This window comes from Octodon degus, unplaced genomic scaffold (assembly GCF_000260255.1).
Source record: "Octodon degus isolate 3935 unplaced genomic scaffold, OctDeg1.0 scaffold00211, whole genome shotgun sequence".
NCBI classification, from domain to species: domain Eukaryota; kingdom Metazoa; phylum Chordata; class Mammalia; order Rodentia; family Octodontidae; genus Octodon; species Octodon degus.
In genome coordinates, this window is record NW_004524787.1 from 1,832,825 (window position 1) to 1,846,153 (window position 13,329).

At 34.1% G+C, this 13,329-nt stretch overlaps 1 protein-coding gene across 8 annotated transcripts in view; it reads right to left on the reverse strand.

The window, feature by feature from the left end:
• Window positions 1–13,329, reverse strand: part of Arhgef9 (Cdc42 guanine nucleotide exchange factor 9) — a 265,414-nt gene that overhangs the window by 8,479 nt on the left and 243,606 nt on the right. For all 8 annotated transcript variants that reach the window (XM_023705024.1, XM_023705026.1, XM_023705027.1 and 5 more), the window contains one exon: window positions 1,477–1,720. In XM_023705024.1, the coding sequence (XP_023560792.1) occupies window positions 1,477–1,720 (244 nt within the window). The remainder of the gene's footprint in view (window positions 1–1,476; window positions 1,721–13,329) is intronic.

The window sequence follows — 13,329 nt, forward strand, 5'->3', positions numbered from 1 at the left end:
TAAAATCATATTAAATTAATAATAGTCACAAAATAATGATAAGACTGTATGTCAGTGAAAATGTAACTGAAATAATATCTATCAAAAATGAATGGGCTAGGGAGATGGCTCAGAAGAATAAGCACTTGCAAGGGCCTGAGTTCAATCCCCGGTTCTGCCAAAAAATAAAAATAAATAAAAATGCATAGTTATTTCTTTGTGTCAAGAGAAACAGGTGGTTAGAACAACAGTAAGTTTTTAGGATATTTTAAAGTTAAATATAAAAGACAAAGACTAGAGAGAAGTATATCAAAATGTTTACATCAGTTCACTATGTTGTTTGATTTTTACTTTTCTCTTGTATTTTTGTTTTTTATTCTCCCAAGAATCCTCCAAAGAAATTTTTTACTATCACACAATCAGACTGAAAAAACTCCACAAAGCCTTCATTTTTTAAAGAGATGATCATAGTCCAGTCAGGAGATAATTTCTGGAAGTTTTTCTATTAGAAGCAGATTTTTTTTTTACATTTTATTAGAGCACTAGTGTTGAAGCCAGAGAGAATGGCAGGGGAATTCTAATTGATTCAATGTCTGCGCCCAAAGACCATTCCTTAAAACTGGGTTGGTGGCTGCTGATTACTATTTTTGAGAGAAACAACTAGCAACATTTCTACACCATTCCATACCACGTCTTAATGTAGTGCCCATATGCTGAAAACAATTTAACTATAAAGAGACTCAAAGGAATTTATCAATATGCACTATGGAAGAGAAGACTAAGATCAATGTGTCTTTCTGGAATTCTTTCTGGACCATTGTGATCACCAACACAATATATGAAAGAATACTTTTGCACAAGGAATCGGTGGGCAGGCCTATTTTTGTAGTGGCAGTTTGTACCAATTTATGCATAGAAGCATCTTAAGGTATAACTCCATTCTTGCCCTCATTCACAAGACACTTGACTCAATAACACCAGTACTAATAAATAAAATGAAAAAAATTAAGGGAAATTGATTGAATCTTACCCGGATAATTCTACCAAATCAACCCAACTAACCTATACATGGAAGATATTGTCATATACCTAAACATAGAAAGCTGGAGCATAATAGAGACTATAGAACAGGATATATGTATAACTGCTTTTTTGTTTGTTGGCTAATAAATATTTGTGAGAAACAAATACAAAGTGGGCTTTTAGTGCAATACTTTTTCATGGTAATGAGATTTTTAAGTAGTCCAAACTATAACTATAAATCCCACCTCCCCCTCACTAATGGAAGTGACTAGTATTTATGAAACAGAAATCTTCCGACTCTAGAAAAATAAAAACTAATTCAAACCTCTGTACATCTTTCTTTTTCAGAACCAAGGATTGAACTCATGCCCTTATGCTTGCCAGGCAAGCACTTATTCCACTGAGCTATCTCCCCATCCCCCCTCTGTACATTTTTGATAGTCATATTCTTCTTTTTTCTCTTGGGTCACTTACCAATTTTTTCATCTTCCTGTACCATTTTCCTCTCTTCTCTGAAAGCCCTAAGCCAACGTATTTTCTCCTCCAACTTTTTGGCAAAGAACAGATGTACTTCTTCTGTCTCCTTGTTATGAAGCTTGAAAGCATTCTTCATGCTTACATTAAAGTCATCATCTCTGCCATCTTCAATATCAATTACCTCGTATTTATCCATGTCAATGCGGCCTTTGTAATAGAGGATGTCTCTTCGGATTAGGTCCTAGGTAAGAAGAAAGAGAAGGGTTAGTTTGTGGTGTGTGAAAAGTAGGTACTAGAAGAGCTAACATATGGGGTTAAACAGGACATTAACATTGTCATTCACTGACAAAGGTTCTACAATCTGAGGTACAGGATCTCAAGATAAATCCTGAGGGCATTTCACTGACCTTGTCAGACCAAAAAGATACAACTCTTGTTGCACAGGTCCTGCTTTACCTTGGTCTTAACCCTCCAGTAGAAAAGTATGAAGATGAAATATAGGAAGTAAAGCCATGTTGTTATGTTGAGCTGTGGGGGACTCAGGTCAATAATTTCTGACATTGCCAGTTAAACAGAAGACCCAATGATATTATGGGCTTCTGTACTCTTTTAGAATATTTTGCTGAGTTTACACACCTATAATATTCAACAACGGAACTTAAACAAATTGGGGTATAACTATGAATGTCCATTTTGTATCTGTGTATTCAAAGTGGTTGGGATAGATATATAGTTGCATTCTCTTAATGAATAGAATGATTTTTTCTAATGGTGTTTGTAAGTAGGATCACAAGTCTGCATCTTGTACAGCAATTAACCACTAGGAAGAATGTATGCAGTGTATTATTTGTTGAAACTGTACTTTCGATTTGATTTGAAACTGTCTCATTGCTATATGTTTATCAATAAAACTTTGAAAAGAAAAAAAAGAAAGAAAAAAAAAACATTGTCATTGCTTTGGTGTACACAAAGGGCTTGATAAGTTCTAAATTTAGGAAAATTAGATTAGGTGCCCTAAGAAAGATACCATGCTCTAAAGACTGCATCAAACACCAGAATCAATTATTGGGTGTGTTTACAAGACTTTTGAGGGGAAACAGGAAATACTATGCCATGAAAGTACTGGTATCAAGGGCTTTTCTCCTTCTATAATACTGGCAAATTTACAGAATCATGAAATAAAATGACTGGTAGTTTGGAATGTAACAAGAAAGCCAGTGAGACCATAGTATCAGAGGAGGGATTGAGTGTGACAGTAACCGAGAGGCCAAAGCTACAAGCCAAGGAAGATTAGGAGGGGTAATTCTAATACGTAGCACTTAGGATTTTTAGAATAGGCCTAGTGTGGCAAGCAAAATAAAACAGCGACAGGATAATACTTTAATAAAGATTTTTAATAAGATGATTACATATCAGCTTGGATGAATCTCACAAATATGAGAAAAAAAGCAAAATTATAAGTAGATAATATATATATATATATATATATATATATATATATATATATATATATCGCTATTGCTGTTCTGCTCGCATGTACACAGAAATGGATCTACCCAAACTCAAGTCAAGGAAAAATTCATCATTAATCCATAGATAGTGCCCTTTTTTTCTATCTACTTTATTCGCAATTTTAGTAATGTAAGAAAACTTGTAAACTCACTATTCAATCCAATTGTTAAGATGTCAAAGCTTCTTCCCTCTTAAATTTCATTTTATCATTCTCCTGGTTTGTTTTTGTATAGCTTTATCTCATTTACATCTATCTCACTTAAAACATATAAAACAATGGTATATCACGTTTAAGGATGCATATAGTGCACAGTAATTATAAAGGATTATTTGACACAGATGTGATATATTCAAAAGAATAGCATACAGAAAATGGGAAGTAGTAAGGAAGGCAAGGAAGAGAAGGAAAAGAGTGGGAAAAATGCATTTGGAATGAATTCTTAATTTAAACACTAAACACATGAGTGTGCATTGTATTTTTATATTCTCATGAATATCAAATACAATCTTTCATATTTCATAAGATACAAAAAATAAAGGTATATATAGAATGACATCAGGGCAGAGGTGAGGTAAGCTGTATCTTTTTTTTAATGTATTTAGTACAGGGTCTACAGAGTCTCACTACACAGATGAGATTTGTAATGATTCTTCTGTTTTGAGCTTCCCAAGCACTAGAATTACAGGCAAACATCACCACGCCCAGTCTCAATCCCCGTTCTCAGTGAGCCCCAGGGTGAGGGCTGACACGGCACACTGGGATGGAAAGTCCACAGCTGTGCTCTGCTAAGCACGTGCTTTAACCTACTTAGCTATCAAGCAGGCCCAGATAAAGCTAGTATCCCAGAGTGCTCTTAGTCCATCCTTCTCTTAGTACTTGCCTCCATCCTTCTTGGAGATGACATATACTGCTAAGAAGTGAAACGGTTGATAGTTTTCCCTGTGAGCTCTGTTCTGATACATGATATCATGGCAAATATGTTGCTTTCTAGTGAGCTCTCCTGCTTGCTTGTATTTGGGTTACCGGTCAGGCTTACAGAGTCACAAACAGTTACCTATTTTAATAACAAATGAAGCACAGTAACAATATATGTCAAAAATTGAAATTTAAAAAATATGTTCAAATGGTCCTGGAAAAACTCGTTTTCTACATGCTGAAAACTAAAACTAGACCAGGGTCTATCACCATGCACTAAACTAAAGTCAAAATGCTTTAAAGATCTGAACATTAAAAGAGAAACACTAAATCTGGAAAACAATGTAGATAGAAACCATCAATACATAAGGGTAGGCAAATATTTCATGAACAAAACTCAAACTGTATGGAAAATACTTAAAAGAATTAATAAATGAGAACTCCTCTTATTGAGAAGTTCCTTTACATCAAAAGAAATTACGAACAGAGTCAAAAGACAACCCACAAATTTTGAAACAACCGTAATTAATAATCACTTAGATGAAGGTATTCTATCTAGAATTTATTAAGAACTAAAAAACATTAGAGCTGCAACATTAAAATACCCAATCGAAAATGGGCATCCGAGATGAACACATAATTCTCAATGGAAGAAATACAAGAGGCAAATAAATACATCAAAAAATGCTTAAAATCACTAGTTAAGGAAATGTAAATTAAGACAACACTGATATAATATCTCTCCCCAGAAAAATTGCCTGTCATAAACATCAACTAAAAACAAATGTTGGAGAGACTGCGTGGAAAAAAAAAGAACAGTTCCTCACTGCTATTAAGAATGTAGACTGGTGCAACCATTATGAAAATCAGTGTGGAGACACATCATCAAGCTAAGACAGGAAATTCCATTCAATCCAGCTATCCCCCTCCTGGAAATCTTCCCAAAAGAACAGAAAATATCATATCAGAGCGATATATGTGCGCTTGTGTTTGTAGCAGCATAATTGGTGATAACCAAATATTGGAACCAACCAAAATACCCATCAACTGAGGAATGGATTAAATAGATGTGTTGTTAACATTAGCAAAGAAGTAGTAGAACTGAACCACAGATTGGAACAAAAGGACATAGTGGACATATACACAGTGTTGCACCAAACTACAACTGAATACACATTTTTTACAGCTTCAATAGGTTATTTTCCAAAATAGACCACATGCTAGTCCATAGGTCATGCTCAAGTATATGCAAGAAAACAGAAATTATCCCATGCATATTACCTCATCACACTGCCATGAAACTGGAAATAAACGACAAAGAAACCAGAAAAACCCCATAAGAACATTGAAATCAAACAACACCCTACTCAGCAATCAATAGGTCACAAATAAAATTAAACAAGAAATTCACCAATATCTACAATTCAGTGAAAATTCAAGCACAACTTATCAGAGTTTATGGGATGAGATGTAAGCAGTTTTTAGAGGGAAATTTATAGCTGTGAACACACACATTAGGAAAACAGAATGGGAACAAATAAATACCTGAAAGTTGCACCTCCAACATCTAGAAAAGGGAGAGCAACTGAAAGCCAAAGCCTTAAGTCAGGAAGAAATCATAAAAATTACAGCAGAAATTAACTCAATTAAGACAAAGAAAACAATTTGAAAAATAAATGAATGAAAAATCTGGTTCTTTGAAGCATTAAATAAATTGATAACGCCCTAGCTAACCTCATCAAAAAGAGGAAAGAAAAGAAATCAAACACAAGCAATAAGGAATGAAAAGGGTATAACTACCACAGACCCAGTAGAAATTCAGAAGATTATCAAGAGTTACTTTGAGAATCATTATTCCCTCAGAATAAAAGACACAGAAGAAATGGACAGATTCCTACACAGTAACAAATTATCAAATGAATCAAGAAGATATAACTCTCAGTAACCCAATAACAGGCAATGAAATACAAGATGTAATAAAAAAAAAACATACCGTCAAATAAAGTCCAGGTCCTGATGGATTCACAGCTGAATTCTACAAGAAATTTACAAAAAATATTATCCCTATTCTCCTCAAACACTTTAATGAAGTTGTAAAGGAAGAAATCCTTCCAAAATCCTTCTTAACACAACTATTATGCTGATAACAAAAGCAGGGAAAGACACAACTAAAAAAGAGAACTACAGACCAATCTCCCTCATGAACATAGAAGCAAAAACCCTCAATAAAGTCCTAGCAAATATAATATAGGAAAGCATCAATATTATACACCATGACCAGGTAGGAGTCATCCCAGCTATGCAAGGATGATTCAATATATGTAAATCTATAAATGTAATAAACTGTATCAAGAGAGCCAAATCCAAAAAACCACATGATCATCTCAATGGATGTAGAAAACACTTTTGACAAAGCCCAACACACAATCATGTTCAAAGTCCTACAGAAAATTGGAATAGATGGCCTCTACTTCAATGTAAGAAAAGACATGTATGACAACCCATAGGCTAACATAATTCTAAATGGGGAAAAATTGCAATCTTTTACTCTCAGCTCTGGAACTATATAAGGATGTCCTCTATCATCATTGCTATTCAATAGAGTTCTGGAATCATTAGCTAGATCCACTAGATAAGAGAGAGGCATGAAAGGAATAAGAATAAAGAAAAAGTTAAATTATCATTATTTGCAGAAGACATGATACTTTACTTGGAAGACCCAAAAGGATCTAACAAGAAACTACTAAAATGGATACACAAATTCAGTAGCATAGCAAGATACACAGTCAATACCCAAAAGTCAATAGCATTCATGTACAAAGATAACAGACACACTGAGAGGGAAATTAGAGAAACAATATTGTCTACAATACCACTGAAGAAAATGAAATACCTTGGAATTAATCTAACTAAAGGAGTCAAAGAAATTTTCAAGGAAAATTACAGTACTCTGAACAAGGATATTGTAGAGGATTTCAGAACATGGAGATATTGCCTGTTTCAATATAGGAAGAAAAAATAATGTGAATAAGGTCATATTGCCAAAATTGCTGTACAGATTTAATGCAATACCTACCAAAACACCATGAACATACAACACATACCTAGAGAAATGGTTCCTAAAATTTATTTGGAACCAGAAAAGACCTAGAATAGAAAAGGCAATCCTAGCCAACGAAGACAAAGCAGGAGACATTACAATTCCAGACTTGAAATTATACTACAAAGCTACTGTGATAAAATCAGCATGGTACTAGCAAGAAAATAGACCTGAGGATCAATGGAATAGATTAGAAGATGCAGAAGCCTCTATGAACACACGCAGCCACCTGATCTTTCACAAAGTGGCCAAACAAGGATACTGGAAGAAAGATAGCCTGTTCAACAAATGGTGCTGGAAAAACTGGCCATCTACATGCCGAAAACTAAAACATGAACCAGGTCAATCACCATGCACTAAGCTAAAGTAAAAATGCATTACAGATCTAAACCTTAAAACTGGAACACTAAATCTCTGAGAAAGTAGGAAGAACTCTTGAAGATAAGGTTAGGCAAAGTGTTCATGAACAAAAATCAAACTGCACATGTAATACTTGAAAGAATAAAAAACTGGGACCTCCTTTTATTGAGAAATTTTTCACTTCAAAAGAAATTACCAAGAAAGTGAAAATACAACCCACAAATTTGGAAAATATCATAACTGATAATTATTCAGATGAAGAGCAGCTCTCTAGAATTTATAAAGAACTAAAGAACATTAGGGTACCAAATTTGAAGACCCAATCCAGAAATGGGCATCTGAGATGAACACACACTTCCCAGAGGATGAAATTAAAGATGTGAATAAATATATGAAAAAATGCTCTACATCCCTTGCCTTCTGTGAAATATAAATACAAACAACACTGAGATACCATCTCTCTACAGAAAGAATTGTTGTCATAAACAAATCCACTGACAACAAATTTTGGAGAAGCTATTAGGAAAAAGGATTCCTTCTCCACTGCTCGTGGGAATGTAGACTGGTGCAAGGAGTACGGAAATGAATGTTGAGACTCCTTAAAAACTAGGTCTGGAAATCCCATTCAAACCAGCTAACCCTCTAATGGGAATTTTCCTGGAAGAACAGAAAATGTCATGTCATAGTGATATATATGCACCTATGATTATAGCTGTAGAATTTTTGATACCCAAATCTTGGAAACAACCAAGATGCCCGTCATCTCAAGAATGGATGAAAAAGATGTGGTATTCGTATACAATGGAGTATTACTCAGCTATAAAGAATGATAAACTCTAAGTCTTTATATTTAAGTGGATGCCACTGGAAGATATACTCATAAGTGAAATAAACCACACCCACATGTGTAAATATATACTTTCCCTAGTGCAAAAACTCAAAAGAAGAAATACAAATAGAAAGTTATAACACTATTAAAAGGAAAAGAACTTGAGGATTATAAAAGAAGAGAGGGCAAGCAGAAAAGCAAGGAAACATGACATGGGAAAACAGTACATGTATATGCACAGGATGGGTAAGGCAATGATCCTGAGAATCTTCAACAGGTTTTTGAAACTAGCAGTTAATTGATAGGATTCTCACCCTGACTAACTACATATGCTGATACCTGTGAACTAAAAAACTGCATTGAAGATAGCAGTGTGTAATACTAGGGTCCTGCTTAGAATTCCTGCCATTCTGGTCTTCTAAATATGTACTACTTGTTATATCACACCAATTACTGCTGGACTGTCAAGTGTTTGTGTTTTAAAGAAGGATAATAAATGAAAACAAGAGAGAAGAAAAAATGTGATAGGACTGCCCTGCTACATTTCTGTATATGATTAGATTTCTAAATTTTTGTGTAAAAATATATAATTGTTCATTCTTATATTTTAATATGTTTTATGTTTTTAATTTTTTTCCTTCATATTATGTAGGGGCTTAAATTTTAACATATCAATAGTTGATGGAAAATACCTGTTCCATGTTATGCCTAAAATGTTAGATATTCAGTCAAAGAGTGAGGTTAAGCTCAACTGCCTATGTTGTAGGGTAATATTAATAAGCTTCTCTTCTGGAGGGTTAAAAATCTAAGTTGGCAGACCAAAATTAGATAAAATTGGTCCTAGCCTTTCAAGTTCAGTGAAAACTCAGGACATAGCATAACCTGTACTGTAACATCAAATAACTCAGTTGTGTCCCTAATTTTCTGATCAAGAAGATTATGGGGCCAGAGGAAAGTGATCGATGATGTACAGTCTGCCTAAGTAGCGTCACATGGAGAGAAAACATTCTCTCAGGCTTTCACAAAGAGCAAATTGGTCAAGCAATGGCCATAATTGATCCACATAGCTAACACTGGAAAAGGATCTACAAACTATGGTATGAAGTTTGAGGGTAAATCCTAGGGGATTTGACTGATCTTATCAGATACAAAAATTACGTTTCTTGTTATATAGCTCTTTATCTTGGTCTTAACCATCAAGCAGAAAAGTATAAAATAGATGTATAAAAAGTAAGCCATATTAATATGGTGATCTATAAAAGGCTCAAGTCAACAACTTCTGACTTTGTCAGTCTTAAGGAAAACCCAGTACTATTATGGACTACTGGGCTATAGTGAAATGTTTTGCTGAATTCATGCACCTACAATATTTAAATGGCAATGGAATACCTTTCTATGAGAAAACTAAACAAAAAAGGGGATACAAATGATCAACCATTTAGTATATACATAGTCAAAATAGTGTGATTATACAGCTGCATTCTCTTAATTCAATGAATATAGAGATTTGTTCTAATAGTGTTTGTGGACAGGATATCATGTCTACATCTCGTACTATGATTAACCACTGAGAAGACAACCATATGCAATGTATTAATTATTGAAACTGTGCTACTAATCAGTTTTGAAACTGTCTCATTGCTATTTGTTTCTCAATAAAATTATTTTAAATATGTGATGTTTTTATTCAATGGAGTATTACTCAGGTACAAATAAAAATAAAATGAAGCCTTTATAGGTAAGTTGATGCAACTTGAAACTGTATTCATAAGTGAAAAAAAACCAGACCCACATGTGTGAATATTGTATTGTCTCCCTAGTGTAAGAACTCAAAAAATAAAAATTAAAAGGTATAACACAGTCAAATGGAAAGAGAGTACTTAAGGATCAAATAATGAAGAGAGAAAAAGGAGAAAATTTAGGAAATATGGTATGGCAAAACCATACATTTATATAAACAATATTGCTTAAGTAATGGTCCTAAAAATTTCTATCAGGGTTGTGAAAATACAAGTTAATGGGTAGAATTCTCACCCTGACTAACTCTATATGCTGATATCTATGAACTAAGGAATTTTATTGCAGACAGCAATGTGTAATACTAAAAGTATGCTTAAAAGATTTGTCATTTTCATCTTATACATGCTTATTGCTTCTAATGTCATATCAATTTTTGGTATACTCTCTTTAAAGTAAAAGTTTGTAAAGAAAAAAGTAATAAAAGTAAATGAGGGACATGAACAAAATGTCATAATATTGGCTTGCTACAGTGTTTCTAAATTTCTCTGTAAAAATGTGTAATTGAGGGGCCGGTGAGAAGGCTCAGTGGAATAAGCGCTTCCCTGGCAAGTGCAAGGGCCTGAGCTCAATCCCTGGTTTCACCAAAAAAAAAGTGTCATTGTTTTTTAACATTATATGAATTTAAATTTAGATTATCCCTGGTTGTTGGAAAATAGCACTTCCATTTTATGTGTAAGGTATGTGATATTCAGACAAATAGTTATATTAAGTTTAACTGCCTCTGTTACAGGATAATAATATCACTAAACTTCTCTTCTGGATGTTTACCAATAAAAGTTTGTAGACCAAAAATTAGAGAGATAGATGGGCTAAAAAGATGGGAATATGCCCTTCAAGTTCAGTCTGGACTCAGGAAATAAGAGAATCTCTGCTATGACATCCTGCAACAAGGTGGTGTCCCAAATTTTCTGATCAAGGAGATTATGAGGCCAGAGAGGAAAGTGAACGATGATGCAGAATGTGCCTAAGGAGAATCACCTAGAGAGAAAAAATTATCTTAGGCTTTCACAGAGTGCAACCTGGTCAACAATCACATTAACTCATCCAGATGGCTGACACTGACAAAAGATCTACAAGGTGCTGTACACAGGTCCAGGATAAATCCTGTGGGTTATTTGAATGACTTTGTCAGATAGCAAAAGTTACATTTTTAGTCATATAGGTCTTGCTTTAACTTGGTCTTAACCATCCAGCAAAAAGTATAACCATGAAATATAAAAAGTGAAGCTATATTAATATGAAGAGCTATAAAAGGCTCATCAACAACTTCTGACAATTGCCAGGTGTACTGATAATTCATTACTATTATGGACTATTAGACTATATTTTGGGTTATTTTTCTGAACTGTAAGTACCTACAATCTTTGGAGTGGCTTCAAGTACGAAAAGGTCCTTCAAACACTTCTCCAAATACAGATTTTCTAACTGAAATGGAACACCCATCTCTCACAAAAGAAAACAAAAAAGGGGGATATAAATAAAGCACCGTTTTGTTGTGAGTATATATATATATATATATATATACTCACTATATTTCCTCTCTATATATACTGAGTATATATATATATATATATATATATATATATATATATATATAGTAGAATAGATATACAGTTACTTTCTCTTATTTCATTGAGAAGAACAGTTTGTACTAATGTTGTTTAGCCAAGATATCATGACTGCATCTTCTCTGAATAACTACTATGAAAACAACACCATGCAATGCATTAATTAATGTAACTGTCCTACTAACCTTTTTGAAACTGTTTCACTCGTATTTTATTTTTTCTCATTAAAATGAAAAAAGTGCCGCAGTAATAGACAAATTGCCATGAATTTCTCCCTCAAAATCAATTTCTCTTTGACCGCACTTATCTCATTGTTCTTACCACTTTCTTAAATATTTCTGGAAGTCCTCTTTTGTGAGTTTCACCAGGTATGAGTGAAAATAAGGTGACTGCTACTGCTGAGTTCACCCAAAGGAAACACAGACGTGTAAAAAAACATTCACTGGATCTGGTATCATATGACTTCTGGCTTTTCCCCAGTATCAAAATGACCAGGAAAGATAGAAGTGTGAATAGATTCAAGACATGAAGAAAGACATGACACTCATGAAAAAAGAATTTGAGAGCTGCTTCAGAAAGTGGCAACAATCATGGAAAAATTTTATTCAAAGCAAGGGAGGATATGTTTAGTTAGATGAATAGAAATGTGCCTTTTACACTTTTTCTCTAAATTTAAATATTTAATACCTTCTGCATTACAATGTACACATGTGTGTACATACGTACTTGTTCTAGGAAAGAGGAGACAGATTATCTTTAGTTTCGTAGTAGTTGTTTTCCTAATTCCTCACAAGGAGCTAGCACAAATATTGGTGTTAAATAAAGAAGTGGTGATGAAAATAGATGGTGAATATTTAAATTTTTTTTAAAAATCACAGGAAAGACATATTCCTCTCAAAACAGTATGGTTTAAACATATTACACCTAATTCTGAACATTCTTTAGCCATAATTCTTTCTACTTCCTAAAGCAGTTCTGAAAGTCTGCTTTTGGGAACGTCTTAAATGCAGTTGCCAAGTACTATTGAAAAGGAGGGTTGTAAAAACACGGTTTATCCTCATTCACCTCATTTATTGGATCTTGCACAATGTGATTCCTGGCTCATCCACAAAGTAAAACTGACAATAAAAGAAAATGTTTTGAACTGATTCAGGACATCGAGACAGCTATTACACAGTAACTAAAAGACATGAAAGAAGACTTTCCTGGTGATCAAAATACGTGGTGAATTTTTACATTTCTAAACTTATCACAATAAAGGATATATTCCTCTCAGTACAGTTTCCTTTCTTTTTTTATTTTCTATTATTTTTATTATTTCATCCTCAATATTAGTAGGGATCCTGGCATTTAACAAACATCTGGACAGATCAAATAAGTAAAAAGAAAAAAAAATTCTCATGAGTCACGCCTTGCCATGTTTACTTCTGACTGAACACAGGCTCTACCAATATAGCATTGCCTAAAGTCTGCTTGCAAGAGCTAAGGCACGACATGGGTTCTGAAACATTGACTGAAACAGATCTCACAGGAAGTGAGCTCCACACAGAGAAGGCAGTATCACTCTGGTCATCTAAGCAGAAGATTCAACTTCAATATTCGGCATCGAAAGGATACTCTGCCAAACGTGACATACCAGGTATAATACAAGACCTCCAGTTTCTGTTGAAGCTGAGGATGGTCGCCATCTCCTCATCACTCAACTTGAAGTCAAAGACCTGAAAATTCTCAATAATGCGAGTTGGTGTCACAGACTTGGGGATCA